Source organism: Cryptomeria japonica, chromosome 4 (assembly GCF_030272615.1).
Source record: "Cryptomeria japonica chromosome 4, Sugi_1.0, whole genome shotgun sequence".
NCBI lineage: Eukaryota > Viridiplantae > Streptophyta > Pinopsida > Cupressales > Cupressaceae > Cryptomeria > Cryptomeria japonica.
The window spans coordinates 521473806-521493105 of NC_081408.1; the positions used below are offsets into that span (position 1 = coordinate 521473806).

Genomic DNA, 19300 nt, shown 5'->3' on the forward strand with positions numbered 1-19300 from the left:
GGTGGTATAGACAAAATGTTCTTTGGCAGCCCCCCCCCTTTGGGTTGGATCAAAATCAATGTGGATGGGCGACTAAAGGGAATTCTGGGCTGACCGGGTGCAGGGAAGTGGCTAGGAATCATTCAAGTCTACTGGTTTTTGCGGTAGTGATCCTTCTAGGAACCCAATCTAACCACTATGCGAAGGCCAGCACTGCCCACATTGGGTTACACATGGATAAAAGAGAAGGCTTTATAAAAGTTTGGGTGGAGTTTGACGCGCTAAACACTGTCAACTATCTGAATGGACACACGGATCCTTGCTGGACGATAGCTAATCTAATCAAGGATTGTCGAGAAATAATAAATGAGATGGCTTATTTCAAAATTTTGCATGTATACCGAGAAAGCAACAAAGCGGCGGATCTATTGGCCAATCTGGTGGTGGGATATGTGGCGACTAAATGGTGGAGTAGTAGGGATTCATTCCCCAAATACCTGTGTGATCTAGATCATGATTATTATGCCCACTTTCATTAATCAATTATCTTTAATCATGATTTGATAGAGTTGAGGGGGAAACAACTCTTTTTTGTTTTCCCTAACCAAAGATCTAGAAACTTCCCTAGTGCCTGGATTTTCTATCTTATTGTGTGGCCCATTTTTTGCTACTATTTGGAGACTTTTCTGGTGTGGCCCATTTCCTATGACTGTTCAGAGACTTCTTTGGTGTGGCCCATTTTCTGCTATTCGGCGACTAGGAGCATAATGGGTGGGGACAAGAATAGGCAAGAACCATCTAATTGCAAGAAATGGAAGAAAAATAAGGATGTGTGGCAGGAAGTCATTGATGGGGGAAACGTCCCCTTCTTGGATAGACTTCATGGCCCTTCTCCTTTTCTCACAGAGTTCTTTGTCAATGGGTGGAAAAAAAAGGATCCTGAGGGCTTATGGAGTGGAGTATCATATTGATGAAACCCTGGTGGCGACGGTCACTAGTCTGGCGATGAATGGCAGAAGATTTTATATTGGCTAGAAAACTGGGGAGGAGGACTTGACGAGTTTCTTCAACAAAGATAAGGAGCACTCTAGAGTTACCAAGATGGCTAATGGCGGCTACAAGAGGAAAGATCTTATGGCTCCCCGGGGAAACATGGCAGAGTTCATCATGAAGTATATTATGCTCGATGGTAGATATGCCAGCATCTTTTCCTATCATTTTACCATTTTGAATCATATTAGGCATGGTAAAATCATTTTTGTTCCTTTGTATTTGGCCTCCTCTTTAGAAAATAGCCTGGAAAAACATTTGGAGAATACAAACAATCCTGTTCTCCACAAAGGGTTTATTGTGCTCATCATGGATTATGCTAAGCCTCTTGAAGTTGTGCCCTCTCTAATTGAGAAAGGCCAATACACTAACATCCTGGATGTCTCTGACTCAAAAATGGAATTGGAGGATAGTGGGGGTGCCATACCTTTTGATGACCCTGATTATAAACCTGTAGAAGAAGGGGAGATGATGGTCACCACTAAGACGTTTAGCAGTAAGAATCCTCCTAGATGGGCGGCCAGCAAATATAAATCCACCAACAAACTTATTTCTAAGGCCGAGCCTCTTTCTAAAAAGAAGAAGCTTGCGGCTAAGGACTATGGACTGAAGAATTCGGATTAGGAAATTAAACTGGATATTCCAATCAACATCCTAAAAGAAAAACTGGGGACCATGGCCAAAGAAAAGAATAGTGGGATTCAAAGGACTGGTAATTTGATGAACCTAGTTATGGAAGCTACCAAAAGCTAGGGGAGCTGTTGAAAGTGGGTGGAGTGAAAAATTGACACCCTCAAAGTGGGGGTTAAAGAGATTATTGATATGTTCACTGCATCCCCTGAGCCCAGCAAATCTGAGAAACTCATGATTATGACCCAAAAGCTCTCCCAGGACGCTGAGGTGATGAAATGGAACCACGAACAAAGAATTGAAAAGGTAGAATAGTCTATGAAGGAGATAAAGAAAAACCTCAAGAACCTAGTTGACATAAGCAAAGAAGCCATGAACAATAGTATAGAGGGGCTTGAAAAGATCGATGTCATGGTTGCAAATTATAGATCCTAATATAGTGAACCAGTGAAAGACCTTGGAGGTGAAGATATTGTTGTTGGAGATAACAAAACCACTGGTCCTAGTTCCAGAACTAGAAGTAGGAGCAGCAACAAGGGTACCTCCAAATTCATTATGGAGGAGGTGGAGGAAATCAACAAGATTTCCATCCAAAAGAACAAGGATCTAGTGCACTCTCTTAATTGAGTGTTTTTATTTTGTTTTGTCTTGTTTGTCTACATCTCTTTTTCTTTCGTGACTATTCGGGGATGCTCCCCTATTTCGCTGATGGTTCATGTCTGTTTGGCTGATGGTTAGATTTTGTAAAACTTTAAGTTTCGGGTCCATGTAAAACCTGTTTATCTTTATCAAAAATATTTATATTTAATTTAATTGGCCAGCATTGATTAGTATGGATGAATATGAAATGACAACAATAGAGGGAAAGTGGAGAAGCCTATGAATGATTAAATAGGGGTAGGTGTGATTACTCCTAACACTATGAAATCTCTAGATGGATTTCCATCTCATATTCTTGTCAAATCTCTCTCCACAATTTCAAATTTTTTGGATAAATTGCATTTGCCTTTAAGATTAACAGATACCATTTCGTGGTTGATTATCTCCCCACAATTTATACGATTATCATCATCGTCCTAATGAATCTTGGCAGCTAAATCTTGTATTATTTTTTAGCTCCAATCCCTCATAACAAAGAACTTTCTGAATTTGGGACTCCTCAGCACTCCAATGAACTTCTTACAAATATTGAATGTATTTGTTGATGGAATCAATAGCCAACATTTTAGAAGCAAGTAACATAATCACTAAGCATTCCTCAATATTGCTGAGATCAACATGCTCACCATAAATGATTTGAATGCATTTTAAATAGTGATCAAAGTTATGAGTAGTAGTTATCCATTTTTCGGTTGATTTATCGATGACCAGAGGTTGGAAAAATTTCATTCAAAACACTTTAATCTTTTCAATATCTAAGAATGAAAATGAATTGGATTTTTTTTGTGTACTTTTTCTCACTTGGCCTGTTAAGAACAATTTTATATCAGCAGTTCTCTGATTTACGAATTGAAGCCTAGATTTTGTCGTGGCACAATTGGATACAAATGACAAACTCTAGATTTAAAGAGTGGAAATGAATAGCAATTCTACTCTAACTTGGTTGAATGTGAGTATAAAAGTCTTACAACTCTGAAATACTATAACAAAATGAAGCATCTAATACAATATAAAGGAGGAATTAATTCCTATCACGCCCCTATCACATCAACTCCCTTTTTTCTTTAATTATGATTTGACTTCACTTGATAACATTTCTCTCCTTTCTTTCTTTCTCACTCTTCCTCCTCATCCCACTTGGATTTAAATAGTACACATACCTTATCAATGTTTCCTCATTTCACATACATGTATATCAGGGCAGCAACAACTACAATGCCAGTGTTAGGTCACACAAAATGTTTCTTTGGAGAAGTAGTATTGACCTACAAATAAAGAACAATTGGAGTAAATTTCAACTCTAAATAAATTTTCCTCATCCACATTAAGCTCTAAGAAAGTAGATCAATAACAAAATTAATCATTGTGCAACATAATACAAGAATATATAGAAGATGCAATGCAGAAAAAAAAATGCCAATGGTAGAATATGTTTAAGGTCACTGTGATTTGAGTTGTTGAATAGTTGAAGAGAACATGAGCTTTGTTTTTTGAGTTCAACCACTCAAAACATCCAAAATTCCACATTAGTTAGGAATTTTGAAAAATATAAAATATTCTATAGAATACTACGATTCTTTCTTAATAAAAAAACACATACAATTGATGCTTGTCAATGGTCAAGTTATACAATTATATCAATATCATTTTTGAAACTGAAGTGACTTGAGCATGCTCATCAAACAATTACAAAAATAATCACCACAATTTGTGTGTCCACATTTATCAATCAAACCACCCTACAAGTTATAGTTTAATGGCCATTGTTGCCCTGGCAGATGCATGAGTCCAATATTAATCACCCTAACTTTAATAAGAAACTCACAACTCAGATAAACATGTGACAATAGTGAAGTGTAATAATTATGGAGTACATTCAAAGGTAATCCAAATTCATGAATCTTAAAAATGCCATTTTATAGAGACTCTACTTTTAAAATGTTAATCATGACATTCAAATGTACTGCAACTAACAAATTTTGAGAATGATGATCCAAGATTATGTTGCTTGAAAATGTGATTGTTGTTTTGCCCGAAAGAATTTGTACATGATCCAAGTTTATAGATTGTTGTGATTCACGTGTGACTTAAAGTTTACAAACCTTAACAATCTGATTCGACCTTCTAATCCAAGTTTACAAATCCTAAGAACATGGTCCAAAATTATCCTAAGAATTTTATTCAACCATGATCCATGTTAACAAATTTTTGAAAGCTCCCATTTTGGCATGGGCGGGGAGAATGCTGCCAAAGGTAGAGGGAGTAGGTTTTATACCTACCAATTGCATCGCTTGAAAGTCTGTAAAGCTTTTTCAGCAAACCCATTATATGCCCATCTTGCAATCATTGGAGACAAAAACAAATTTTTTTATGAGGCATCCTGTCAAACAATTGACGAATCTTGTCTATGCTTTCAAAGTTTGTATAAGTGCAATTCCAATTACAATATGTGACAAAACTGTCCCTTCTATTATGCTTTGTTGGATGTACATATATCCTATTCCACAATCTACCTTCCAAAACTAGGAATATTGTGTGCATAGAGCAATTTCTATACAATTGATAAGCCCGATGACAACTAAAAGAACTTAAATTGATATGATTAACCCTACCAAAAATTGGGGCTAACACCCAAGAATCTATAAGAGACATAACATACATTGTGATTAGCTTCCAGGGAAGGTATTGCGGTTATAAACTTCCCAGCCCATATGGTAACAAACCCCATATTATTTTTAAACAAATCACAAACCCTACCAAAACAGAAATTTTACCAAAAAAAGATGAACCAAATGGTCTAGTCATTCATAGGCTCCCAAAAACAATAACTATAATTGTGGAAGTGACTTACGTCAAAATTTGGCACAAATTGTGTTATGATGTTGATGACGCCATTGACAAATAAATGGCATACTGTCAAAGCTGTCGTTGATGGTAAAAAAGGGTAGTGTTTATAGGAAAAAACTACAAAACCCTAGCCCTATAGGAATAATGCTTCCTAATCCTCAGCAAACCCTTTCATAATCATATTTCTGATATCAAATTAACAATTTAGTATCTCTCAATTAATCATTTAGAAACTATAACATATCAAATGTCTACATAATCATATACCCCATATCAAATTAAGAATTTAGAAGCTCTCAATCAAGAATTTTGAAACTATACCATATCAAATGTATGCATAATCATATTTCCGATATTATTCCAGCAATTCTGATACAGATTGAAGTTAAAATGACATCCGATATTCATGCGATACTTATATAATCACATCATCAAAATGAACCAGAGGAATCATACGACTAGAAATTTGGCAATTGATTATTGCTATTCCTCGCCTTACATAAATGTTGAACTATTACATATTACAGATAGACATAATACTAACCTTATTGAGCGTAACTATTACATATTGTTAGTTTTATTGTTTTTAAATTAACATGGGCCGACATAGCAATGTTTGTTTGGAGAATGTATCCATAGAAGCTCTTTCCTTCTATAGAAAGCTCCTGCTTTTTCGTCGGTTCTCTTTTTCATCTATTTCATCATCAACGCAACACATAATTATAAACAAATATTATTTCGTTAGAACACTTTAGTAATCTAAAATAAGAACTGAAAATACTTTAGTATTTATACCTTCTCTTTTACACCCATCTTCCCCTCATATATATTGTCAGAGTCTGCAAATAAAAGAAATTCTATCAATACGTCTTCGCAATAACCTTTAAATGTTTAAGAAATAACAGATCAAGAAAAACAAAATTACCAAGGAGACGACAGTCTGATTGAAATATTAACAGCAAAATTAGTAAAACAGTGAAGATTGAGAGCTTGGTCATCTCCGTCTGGAGGAAATAGAGAGAGGATGGTGTTTGATAAATGTTATATGCCGTTCATTCTCTGATTGTAAACAAATACATATAACATTTATAACACTCTGTGAAAAGTTCATCACTATGACTTTCGGATATCTGGAAGATTCCAGGCTCGAGAAAAATGACAGCTTTCAAAATATTGATATCATTCCCCGTTTCTTTCTTTGTTTCACACTATTATGTGTGAAAATAAAATTCAAAATGTTTGATTCGGAAAAAGTTGTTCTCAAACATTAATAGCATTCCCCATTTTTTTGTTTCACACTGTATAAAGACTAACAAAATTCAAGCTTTGAAATTTCGTATACTGAAAAATTCTAAGCGCTAAGTCCTTCTCACACGTGTTAACGAAAATGACCGAACAGTTGATTATTGACTAGTGAGTTTATTCCGCTGAGGACTTTAAAATTATTGGATTGTCACAGTACAGGAAATGGCAAGTTACCAATTTTCTATAGACTATTGACTTGCCATTATCGTTATGACTTGTTCTATGGGTATGCTCCCCTGCTGGATGACTTGGAAATGTTTAATGGGTAAACTAATTTTTCGCCTGTATCTTTGGACTTTAAAATTATCACAGTACACATTACAGGAAATGGCAAGTTACCAAGTTTCGTATACTGACTAATTTTATTGGATTTATAAGCCATCAGTCCTTCTCACATGTGTTAACGAAAATGACCGAACAGTTGATTATTGACTAGTGAGTTTCTAGATTTATTCTGCTGAGGACTTTAAAATTATTGAATTGTGAGTTTTTAGGTTCATGATCACAGTACAGGAAATGGCAAGTTACCAATTTTCTATTGACCTGACATGTATGGTCAAAAGTTCAATGCACCGACACATAAAATCACTTTGAAATTTTAATGCACAAGATTTGTCAAAATTAATTTTCAAAATGTGTGACTCGAAAAAAATGACAGCTTTCAAAACATTAATATTATTCTTCGTTTCTTTCTTTGTTTCACACTATACTAGTATATCTATATTTAAAAAATAGAGGTAAATTATGTCGAGATATATCTTATAACAGAAAGGAATCTGATTATTGCTACTTGATTTTATTGATTGTTCTCTTTTAAATATTGTGACACTCTTCCTCTATCATTTCAATGTAAGAGTTTCATATAGTTGAGGACAAGTGGTGAGGATTCTATTTTATTTGGATTAATAAAATAACACCTCCACAAAAACCAAAAGATAGCATATTTCATGCATTTACCCATCACTTGCATGTCAAATTGTATGAAAATTGAATTTTTATTTACAAACAATTTGATGTCATTATAAATACCTCTTGACATAACTCGACATAATAAAGATTAATTGAAAATTTCCATGTCCCCAGCCCTTGGAACAAGTCCTTACGAAAACGAGAGCAAACAGACGATTATTAGGTTGCCCGACAAATTGACTATTGGCTTCTCATTGTCTTAACGAAAATGACAGAACAACTGATTATTGACATGTGAGTTTCTAGGCTCAGGACTTTAAAAATTGTTGACTATTGAGTAGAGACAATTTAATATTGACTTGCCATTATTACGGTTATGCTCTGCTGCTGGATGACTTGGAAATGTTTAATGGGTAAACCATAGTTTTTTTAATTTAGCGTGGAAGAGTGAAGTAGGGAACTGTTTCTGCTTTTATTTTTTTCAAGGGCTATGCGTTTGAAGAATTTTATTTTGGATGAATTCCTGTTTTATATCATGTTATATAAAATTTTGCATCACATCATATTTATTAATCATGTTTTTATAGGATGAGGTGTAACTGTTATATTAAGTCAAATTTATAGAAAATATTTCATAATTTGAGAATTATATTAGGTCAATAGAAAAACCTATCAAATTTATAAAAAATTTATTCACTTACTTATTTTAGATAAAATCTTAAAGTCAAATAATTATTTTTGAAAATTATTAGATAGTGGTGTCAAATAGAACATAAATATCATCTATAATTTATGATTAAATCATTAAGTATTATCATCTCTTTAAGATACGGTTTTGCTTTTTCTAAAAGGTAGAGGGATAATCTGGAAGTTCACACTTAGGGATGAATATTTCCCTGATTGAGTGGATCTATAAAGACAAGATTATAATTATGAATACAAGTGTTTATCAACTATTGCATATCATTTATTCAAATTTGATTTTACAACACATATATAGTACCATTTGGATTAGAGCAATTTAACATGCATTTCAAATTTTGGACTTGAAAAACATGATTTTCTATCAATTCAACTATGTTTGTTTAACCTTTATATCCAATAGGTTTATACTCTAAAATGATGAAACTATGCATCTAATGATCATGGCAAATGGAAATATAATTTCATGCTTTATATTTAAAGTTAATCTTGTTGACATTTTTGTACTTATTTTAATATTAGACTAACTACTTTCACGTAATGAGGTAAATACGGGATACTATTTTCCTATCCAAGAATGAGAAGGAGAGTTTCACTAGAGAGAGGGATGTGGATCTAAAAGAAAAGTTATGGCCATCAAAGATATGAGAACTCACATACACACTCTTATGCTCTGATAGTTGTTTCCTTTGATTGCAATAGAGTTTCATGTCCTAATCATCATGAAATTACTTATTGTTAGTGTCATGAATCTACACTTCTTGATTTGTGTGATAAATGCATTCTACATACTAACATATGTTTGTCTTTTAATAACTTTTGATGCAATAGTGTTATTTTTTTCATGGATAAATTTTAATATTATGAATCATGTATTACTCAATCAATGAATATAAGAATGTCATTGTGTGTGTGTATACAAACATATTACATGAAATTCTTACTCATGTACTCTTTATATATCATTGAAAATGCACACAGACATGTGTGTGTGTGTGTGTGTGTGTGTGTGTGTGTGTGTGTGCATGTGCATGCCAATGCATGTATGTGTGTATGTTTGCATATGTATAAATATAAGTATAAATATGAGTATGCATTATTTAGATACTTATATATGTGTTACAATATCCTTCATTGAATGCAACTTGAAACTTGACTATAGTCATGTGACAAACTGAACATGGATAGCTAATAACATGTACCTAAAAAAAATTAATGTGATAGTACTCCATAAATTACAGAAGGATTCTTAATAGCTTTTTACTCCATTTGGAGTGAATTTAATAGGGTGTTGCTAATACCCTCCCATGGAGAGTGCTATGCATGGAAGAGAGCAAAGATTTTAAGCTTAAGTTAGGGGATAGAAGAAAGAAGGGTGGTCATGAAATGAGAAAAGAAAATAAGGAGGAAAACTCGTTTGGGTTGGTTGAGTATTGTTATAGTGAAAATTACATACTTTACTTTTTCCATCTATTTGTTAGTAAGAATTTGGCATAGAATGATTAAAGAATGCAAAGTCCTTGAATTGGTCAATGCATTTTGATTCACACAAATGGTTTAAGTCTTTGATTTGATTTACCTTTCCTTATAGTGTTTTACAAATCATAAATTAGAATGTGGTATGGAAATTGTTGTTCAACCTTTATATGCATTGGTAGGCCACTAGATTTCATAATATAGAGCTTTATAATGTTAGTGCTTTATGATTGGTGCAAGATATTATATTATTACCCTCTATGTTATTGTGGTCTTTGGATTAAGACCAAGTAGTTATGCCAAAAAAAATTGTAGAACCCTCATGGTATTATTTACGTGATTTATTAAAGTAACTAGAGAAGGGACCCAACCCACTATAGATTAGACAAGATGCAAAATAAACGAAGAGAAAATAATAAGGTTACAACTAAGTAACCCAAATTAGGAATAAACAATGAGCATACGACTAGACGTAAGTTAGGCTAGGCATGCAAATCTAATAATGTACAAAAATTTGTCAAATATATATATATATAAAACCCCAAACAAGACACGTAGTTAAATGGGGAATTACACCAAGGATGTATTTATTTAATCATATACGTGTAAACGTTTATTGATTGTATTCGCCAGAATACATAATTGGCATGTACATAGATAGTCAGTTACTAATTATTTATACTGAGGCATATTCCAGTACCAGTGAAGATGGGGATGAAAGCGAGTCCACTACTCTTCGCATGGATGGCCTCTCTATTGGAGACGGTCGAGTGCAGAGGAGGGCAATCTCTATTACTTTTTCAATTTCATTTCCACATTTTTCATAATCATTTAGCAGCTCTGGATCTATTAAACCCTGGACAATGTGGCAATCTTTCTTTCTCACCATACCAGCCCATTCAGCCAGACCTCTGCTTTCTCCTCCTTCCTCATCCACGATGGCTGCTTTTCCAGTAGCCAATTCGAGCAGCACAACTCCAAAACTGAACACATCTTGCTTCGGGGAAGGTTTTCCTCCGTAGCCCCATTCTACAGCAAAAATAACCCACAAACATTTATTAATATAAAAAACCCACCACTTTTTGAAAGAAGAAAAGCCCCAAAACTATAAAGATAAATCCGTGTGAAAAAAATGTGTACCTGGAGCCATATAGCCATGACTCCCAACATAAACGGAGGAGCTACTGCTTTGAACTTCTGGATAGATCAATTTTGCAAGGCCGAAGTCAGCCACATGTGCTACGTACTCATCGTCCAGCAAAATGTTGGTCGATTTAAGGTCACGGTGTATGATTGGAGGTCTGCAGTCGTGGTGCAAATATTTCATAGCCTGCGCCACTCCCAGAGCTATATTCAGTCGAATCTTCCACCCCAGCCTCTGTGATTTTAGTGCCTCCCGCAAAGAACCTTTTGCCATGTATTCGAAGAGCAGAATATCCATGTTGATGCTGCCCCCATACACGAACCCAAGAAGTCGCACAATGTTTCTGTGGCGCACGAACTTCAGAGCTTCTATTTCACGCATCAAACTTCTTTTCCCTTCTTCCTGCAGTCTTAAGACCTTCGCAGCGATTGCCAGACTATTCTCGGCTTGCGTCAGAAGAACTTTGTACACTCTGCCGAAACTACCAGAGCCAATTAGAAAATTATCACTGAATTCTTCCGTGGCGTTCAAAATTTCTTGATAAGTAATCCTGTGTCTATAACCTCCGGGAATATCCACCTCCACTTTGCTGAATGATCCATTAACTGTGTTCTCCTCTTCGTTCAATTCTTCATCTTGTCCAGTTAGCTTGCTCCGGTAATACACAAGACCTACTATGACAATCATAACAGTAGCCAACCCGGCAATAACAATTCCAACTATGCTGCCAGTCCCCAAGCTCTTGTTATTACTAGTACCATCACTACTAGTACTTTCCAAGCAGGAATTGGAAGTGGGTGGTCCGCACAGAGCATCGTTCCCATAAAAGGCGCTTGCGGCGCCCTCGGAGAAAGCTTCCAGAGGAGGAATTCGGCCCGCGAATCGATTGAAGGAAAAATTGAATTTAGAAAGAAGTTTCAAGCCTGAGAAAGCAGGTGGAATCTTACCAGATAGTTGGTTGAATGAGACGTCTAATGACTCAAGCAACAGCAGATTTCCAATAGCCGGTGGAAGAGAACCAGATAGCCTGTTCCAACTGAGATCCAGCCCTGTTTGCAGATTCACAAGTTTTCCTATTTCCCTGGGAATCGATCCCTCAAGTCGGTTTCGAGACATGTCTAACTCTATCAAACTTGAGCAATCGCCCAGAGAAGTCGGAATAGTTCCACTTAAATTGTTGGAACTTAATTTTAAGATGGACAAGGAAGAAAAATTGGTGCCGAGATGTCGAGGAATAGCACCTTCAATTGAATTCCGACTGAGATCTAGTTTTTCTAAATTCACGAGTCTGCCGACTTGGGGAGGAATATTTCCGCTGAAATTATTGCTGCTCAAATTGAGCCTGACCAGGTTTGTGAGATCCCCAATTTGACGAGGAATACTTCCATTTAAGTGATTTCCACCGAGAAAGAGAGCAGTGAGGTTGTTGAGTTGGCCTACCTCGGCAGGTATCTCTCCATGAAGTCTGTTGAAGGACAGTTCCAGGTAAACCAGACCAGACACTTTTGAGATTTCTGAAGGAATGAGACCTGTGAAGTGGTTATTTTCAAGCCGAACTCTTCTCAATGAGATACAATCCTTCAAAATCAACGAGATATTTCCTACTAGGGAATTATTACAAAGACACAATACAGTAAGTTGCTTTGCCCTACATATTTCAGGAGGATATTCTCCGCTTAGTCGATTGTCACAGGCATCCAGAATCCGCAGATCGCTGACAGTTCCGAGGGAGGCAGGCAACTGACCTTCCAATCTGTTTCCCGTAAGGTATAGCTCTGTCAGATTTGGGAGAAAACCAATTCCTTTGGGCAAGGTGCCACTGAATTGGTTTCCTTGCAAGTCCAGTACTTGTAAACTATTAAGATTTTCCAAGGATGAAGGAACTGGCCCGAAAAGATTATTCCTGGCAAGGTTTGCATAACTTAAACTTTTCAACCTACCAATCTCCTCTGGTAAACTTCCAACAAGATAGTTGTCAGACACGTCTATCTCTTGCAACATTAACATGTCGCCCATCTCAGCGGGAAGATGCCCCGAAACAAGGTTCTTCCACATCTGCACAGCTTGCAGGTACCTGAGAAGGCCAAACTCTCTTGGAATGTGACCTTGCAAATTGTTTTCATAAACAGCAAATACTTGAAGGGCCGTGCAATTCCCAATGCTTGAAGGGATAAAACCATTCAATTGGTTCTCAGAGAGATCTAACTCTTGCAGCCTTGACAATTTGCCTATTTCCCATGGGATTGTGCCTCTCAGATTAGAGGAGGCAAAGTTTATATACCTAAGCTTTGAGCAGTTCCCAATTTCAGATGGGATAACACCACTTAAAATGTTGTGAGAGAGATTAAGGTGCTGAAGGCGGGTGCAGTTTCCCAATTCAGGAGGAACACTTCCGTATAATCTGTTGCTCGAAATGTCCAGCTCCTCCAATCGGCTGAGCTTCCCTATCATAGAAGAAAGGTGACCGGATAGGTTTCGGCCGGGCAGAGCAAGTGAAATAACGTTGCGCGATGTTGGTGTTGATGTGCACTTGACGCCTTGCCACTTACAGAAATCTGATGAAGCAGAAGCGTTGGACCAGTCTGGCAGAAAACCTCTAGTTTCACCACCATGCAGCGACTCTTTTATTTGTAAAAGTGTGTCGCCTTCTCCAGAAATCCCGTAGGCACTGCTAAGCAGCAAAGCTACTCCACAGAAACGCATGAACCATAGAGAGGCCGAAGACACAAACATAACTCCACGACAGGGGGAACTGCTGGGTGAAAGCTTCACCAACATTTTAGCAAGGAAAATAATCACTTCAGAAGGTATCAAACAATGATCCAAGGCTAGGCTATAAGATCATTCTAGTTTGCTATGTAAGAATATGCTCATGAGGAGCCTTTAAACTTGAGTCAAGAAGACCTACATTGTATCCTTTATGAACAATTAGTGGGCCCAATTAGTGACCTATACAAACTTCTTTTTTTCGTTTTTTCCATTATCAGTACGATCCGTGTAAAAGGCTATAGTGTAGACTTGGAATTTGATGGTGCGCCGACCGTTTCCCAATTTTCAATTATATTTTAGAATTTTATATGACACTACGAATATTTATTAGATTACAGAAATTTATAATAAAAAGTATATAATATATAGTAATTTAATTTATCATATATATTACAATGAAAAACAACTTCAAAAAGAATGTTTAAAATTATTTATAAACAAATATATTATTTTTAAATAGTCTTAGAAATAAAATATGGATGATTTTTGTTTATAAATATTTTTAATTCTTATATATGAACGTTAAATATAGTAATAGAAGTATAAAATAATGACTAGTTTCATGTGCTAATGGGATGAGTGGGAAGGGAAGTGCTTGGGTTTATGGAGGAGGGGAGGTTTCAGGGGACAAGAAGGTGATGTCAATGGGGAGGATGACACTGAAGGCCATCGTGTACATTTTCACCTGGTCGATGGTGTGGTCCTCTTTTGGGAAGTCTTGGATATGGGGTATTTGGATTTGTCTCCTTCTACATGGTGCACTGGTCTAGGTTGGAGCGAAGTTGTCCTTTGTGCCATAGGTGAGTGTGTGATGGGCTTTGGCCTTCATATCAACTATTTAATTAGCTTGGACTTACCTTTGGACCTCTTAAGATGTTCTTGTGGAGGTTGTCACAGAATGGGATTCTCCGGAGTGTTTTTGTTTATGGGTGACGGATTCTTCCCTTTCTTGCACTGTGATTTAGGTTATCATGTTGCTAGCTTCGACATGACTATTATTTTGATAATGTTTGGGTATATGCTCACTTTTGTGAGGGCTATCCTACTACAAGAGGTTTATAGGGTCGAGAGGAGCTCTGACAGGTTGCTCGCGACTGTTTTTGTTTTTTGCCTTGGCTTTGTTGTAATCTTTTTAGTTGTTGAAGGTTCTTCCTTGGAATTTTTTGTAGTTGCCATGAAGGTTTGTGTTGGTGTTTCCATTGCTTAAATTCACCTAAGAATGAGCCATTTTCTATCAACAAAGAATTAAGGTCAGTGACCAATGAATAAGATTTCAACCAAAGGTTGAGTAATCTCCTGCAATTTAGGCTCTTCAAGACCTAGGAGGATGAGCATTTGCAATATTTAATGAATGTATAATAAAATGAGCAAATAATGCTAAAATGCAAATTACTTTCAATGAATATCAACCTGATTTACTTAAATTTAACCTTGAATTGGCTATATCGATGGTTATTTATCGTTATTTGGCAAAATTGAGAGTGAATTCTACTCTACTCCTACTTCTAGTAACATAAAAGGGAAATATCTTCAATGATATTTGAAGTGGTATCTAAAATTCACTTGAGCTTTTGATGATCAGTGCTTAATTCTTGGCAATAGAGTAAAGATTGCATAACTTAAAGTATTTCAAACTAGTTTAGCAATTCAACCAGCTTAACTTGTTACATCCATGTCTGACATAAACATAATTTTGCAAGTTATTTTGAATTCTACTTATTTATTGCTATTATATTCTCTAGATGGTTGAAATACACCTATAGACTTTAATCCCTTCCTTGAAGAGAACCTGCAAACATATTTCACGTACAAAGACAAATCACTCCATCTTTAATGGACACAATTCATACACATAAAGAGAACGTTAACATAGGAGACAAATTGGAATAGATTTAATTAATTTATTCAAAATAGTCAATACATTATAAGAAATACTCAGTTCTGCCATTATCAACAATTCTATTGCTTAAATTGAAAAATACACTATTCTACTTGCCTAGATTGCAAAACTTGAAAAACTTGAAAACCCATTACTACTAACCTTGCATTCCCTTTTATAATTCACAAGGGAGAAAAAAGCTTTGGTTCAGTTAGTACACATGTGCAAAAATGTGGATCTCTTTACAATTGGATATGTTGAAAGCATCTTTTACATGTACATAAGACAAAAAAAAATTGCACTCCTAGAGGGAAAAGTAAATATAACTGTCTTCATTCTCAAAATGTCGCTATATAGATGTATTCATGTGGGATGATGATGTATTGCACTACATTTATGAAAATTTCATTTTAGAAATATAATATGTTGATGAAGTCGAAAATTTGTAAATTAAAATGGTAAAAGACGAGCAATAATTTAAGATAGGCCTTGTGAAATGACCAAGGCATTGAACGATGTGTGACCAAGATATCTATACTTCCAACATAATCAAATTCTTTGAAACCTCACGGGATACCCTTGATTTGATGATCTAGCAAGGTTCCCATTATGTAGTTGAATCAGGCTTGAAGTATAGTTTGTTCTTCCTAGCATTGTGCTCTCCACTTACTTTTCTTCAATTGTACAATATTGTTGATGCCATTGTGCAATCTAAAAATTGGTTGGCCACTTGAAAACCTAAAGCTCCTGAATTGTGATTGGGGCCTCCATGCCACTTATTTTTAACCACAATCTTGGCATCTGCAATTAATTTTCCACACAAAGCATTAGTATCAATAAGTTTGTCAATTACGATGTGATAAGTAGATACTTGGAGCTAATCCCCTTCGTCGATCTTTCTTATGGCTACTTGTATCATTTTCTCAAAATATTTCTTCCACACATCAAGGCTCTTAATTTCACCATTTTCATCCATGATTTATAGAATTGTCCAATGTTGGAGTGTTTTAAAGGAATCTATGTTTTCTTTAACATCCATCTCCTTTCTCTCAAGATACTGTAACTCTTTTGATAAAAAAATTAAAAGTTCTTCATGCGGTACTGATAATTGGTGGGGTTGTTGAAAGGTTCCTAGTGGCCATATATAATTTTCTCAAAACCACAGCCTATGGTGGCCATGTATAACTTAATGGATTCAAAATTGAAATGAGCTCATTTCATTTCTATAAAACCTAGGGAAAGGTTGGATATGACATATGAACCTCACCTAATTTATCCAAAACTACTTCTAACAAATGAAGAATGGTCCCTACCATCACATTCAATTAAATTTCAATTTACTTTTGCTTCTTCTTTATATAATATTTTCTCTCTCCTTTTAATCATTTACCTCAAAGCCTTATTATCATATTTGAGTTTCTCAATCTCATATGGGGAGATGGGAGCAGTGTCATCCTTTATAATGAATTTTGTTTGGTCACCTGAAGTCCAAGGAGGAGGAGGTTGTTGCTCTATCACTGCAATGGAAGAAGACAAACCTGATTCTTTATTTGATAATTCCTTTGTCAATATAATATTTTCCATGTATACATGATTGAAGGCAACATTCAAGGCAACATGTCTTCCTTTTAATGCCTCATGTCTTTATTCTTCTTCCTTAGCAGTAGCTTGTGTAAACAAGGTTGAGTAGGAAGTGACTATAGCAACCTCTACAATAGAGGTGTATTTTAGTGTTTTTATTAATATATCTTGAAAACATTCTCTTCTACACCTTCGACCAACCTAGGCTTATTTGTTCTAGGTTCCTTATACCATTGGGCCAACACCTTAATACTAGGGTTATACCCGGTCACTCTGATGCCTTTGTCTGTAGTGAACTCTTTGGTGAATGAATGGCCTTCCTACTTTATTAATTGATCCAATACAAAAATTTCTTTTAGATCCCAATTTGGGACTAATAGCATTCCACTTTCTTTAGCAATCCTCTTTGCCTCATCAGGAGTGATGTCAATGTTCTCTTGATCAAAATTTGTTGTTTCCTCCTCTAATAGCTCTTTCAATTTTGCATGTAGCTAGAAGCTTTTAAAATTGAGATTTTTAATGAATTCATCATCAGACATAAACTATGTGGTAGTAATCATTCTTTCATCTTCCACTTTCTCCAATGGGATAACATTCGGCATAAAATCCCTATTAGCATCCATGGGCTCTTGTTCATTTTATTCATTATCAAACATATCACTTGGAGGGGAAAGGTGAGGCTAATGGTTCTCTTCTTCTTCATCATCATGGATTTTCATAATTTTGATTTGTTCAACCTCATCCCTTTTATGGGGGTGGATCCGTTTGGGGACCATCTTGGGCCTTCTATTTTTCTTACTCCATAATATGCTTCCCATTCCTTGCAACCATCATGGGATTTGATGGTTGATATGTGGGCCTTTCCTTTGTCGACATAGGTGATTGCCTTGATCTTGGGTAGACAATTTCTTAAAATGTTGTAGTTTCAATTGCATCCTCAAAGTAGCATTTTTCACATTCCCACAAAATCTTATGAATTTAGTGTCCTTTCGCCTCTTCTCCTTTACAAGCTTCTCTAAAATAGCTCACTTTCTTCTATTATTCAGGGATTATTCAATGCTATAATTTCTTGTCAAATATTCAAACTCAAGAGCTTTGTGGGGGTAGGCTTTTCTCTTCATTTTATTTACCCTCAAATGGGTAATATAACCTTCTATATCATAATCTCTTATCTTCCCACTTTGTAGGTAGTAATTTTCTCTTTTGAATTCCTAGACCTTTTTCAAACATTCACATCCTACAACAAAATCATTACACTATATGTATCTAGGGAAATGCATTTCTTTTATCTCTAGCTCCACCCACTTCTTCTCCACCCATATTAATTGGCACAAAAACTCCATGAAAGTTGATCTTGGGGGAACAACAACCGGTAGCCAGAGTGGTACTTAGGGGCACCCATATGCTCTCATCATTGTAGATTAGCAAAGAAAAATAAATCACCAAAGTTGTGAGAGAAATAATTTTCTCACAATTGCCTTTCTCCTAGATCCTTATCCTTGTCTCTTAAGGACCTCTCAATTGGTTTTGGTAATCTTTGGCAATATAAGCTACACAACCTCAAAAATTCATAACAAAGTGATAAAGAAATGATACATAGTCGTACCTTCAAGATCCTTTATCCCAAACTTGAGTCCATCTTTGGACTGGCCACTATTCACCTTTAGAATGACACATGACAAGTTCAAGGCTTGGGCTCCATGTTGTCTTATTTTGTTAAAGGATGAGGTGACATAAGAGGGAGTAATGTTTAAAAACCACCATAGATTGATTTATCTTCACACTCATCAATCCTTCATATAATTGATCCTAAATATAGATGGAATAGTGATGCAGAAGCATCCCTAGTCCTTGGCAATCTTGCATCAACCAAACATATTTCTTTCAGTTCATTTTTGGTTTTGCAGTTTCTGTATTCCTTTCTGCATTTTCCTATATTTTCTCACCAGATATTTTGGAGCTGGATTTTTCTTGTGGACATTATTATCTTCCTTTTCCCAAATTCATGAAACGTTTGGATCTTATTCTAGCAAGTTATCCATTTCGGATTCCAAGATTATTTTTTGGCTTAGAACTTCGGAACTGCTTGAACCTATCCAACCATTGGTGAATCTTGCAGATTTATTCCATTGCTTGTGGAGCCTTGGCACATTTTTCCAATGTTCCTTGGCATGTCTTCGACCTTCCTTTTGATCCTCACTTCATCCTATGGATTTTTTCAAGGATTCTCATTTGCCGAGACTGACTTGGTGGTTTTACATGTTTCATCATATTTATCATTGTTTGATTTTTCTTAGGCCAACCCACATCCATCTAGACCATATAAATCAATGTAATTTAGCTTCTCGTAATTAGTTTTTAGAACCGAT

General features: G+C 35.7%; 1 protein-coding gene and 1 long non-coding RNA gene across 2 annotated transcripts; both read right to left on the reverse strand.

The window, feature by feature from the left end:
- Positions 1-5522: 5522 nt before the first annotated feature.
- LOC131040791 (uncharacterized) lies at positions 5523-6218 on the reverse strand. The gene is made up of 3 exons (XR_009104932.1): positions 6092-6218; positions 5962-6005; positions 5523-5859 (listed from the first exon to the last, which is right to left on the reverse strand). It is a non-coding gene; the product is annotated as an uncharacterized LOC131040791 (long non-coding RNA).
- Positions 6219-10139: 3921 nt separating this feature from the next.
- Positions 10140-13458, reverse strand: LOC131040792 (probable leucine-rich repeat receptor-like protein kinase At5g63930). Its single transcript, XM_057973748.1, has 2 exons — positions 10699-13458; positions 10140-10587 (listed from the first exon to the last, which is right to left on the reverse strand). The coding sequence occupies exons 1-2, from the start codon at positions 13433-13435 to the stop codon at positions 10235-10237; spliced, it is 3090 nt and encodes a 1029-aa protein (XP_057829731.1). The 5' UTR covers positions 13436-13458; the 3' UTR covers positions 10140-10234.
- Between the last annotated feature and the right edge of the window lie 5842 nt (positions 13459-19300).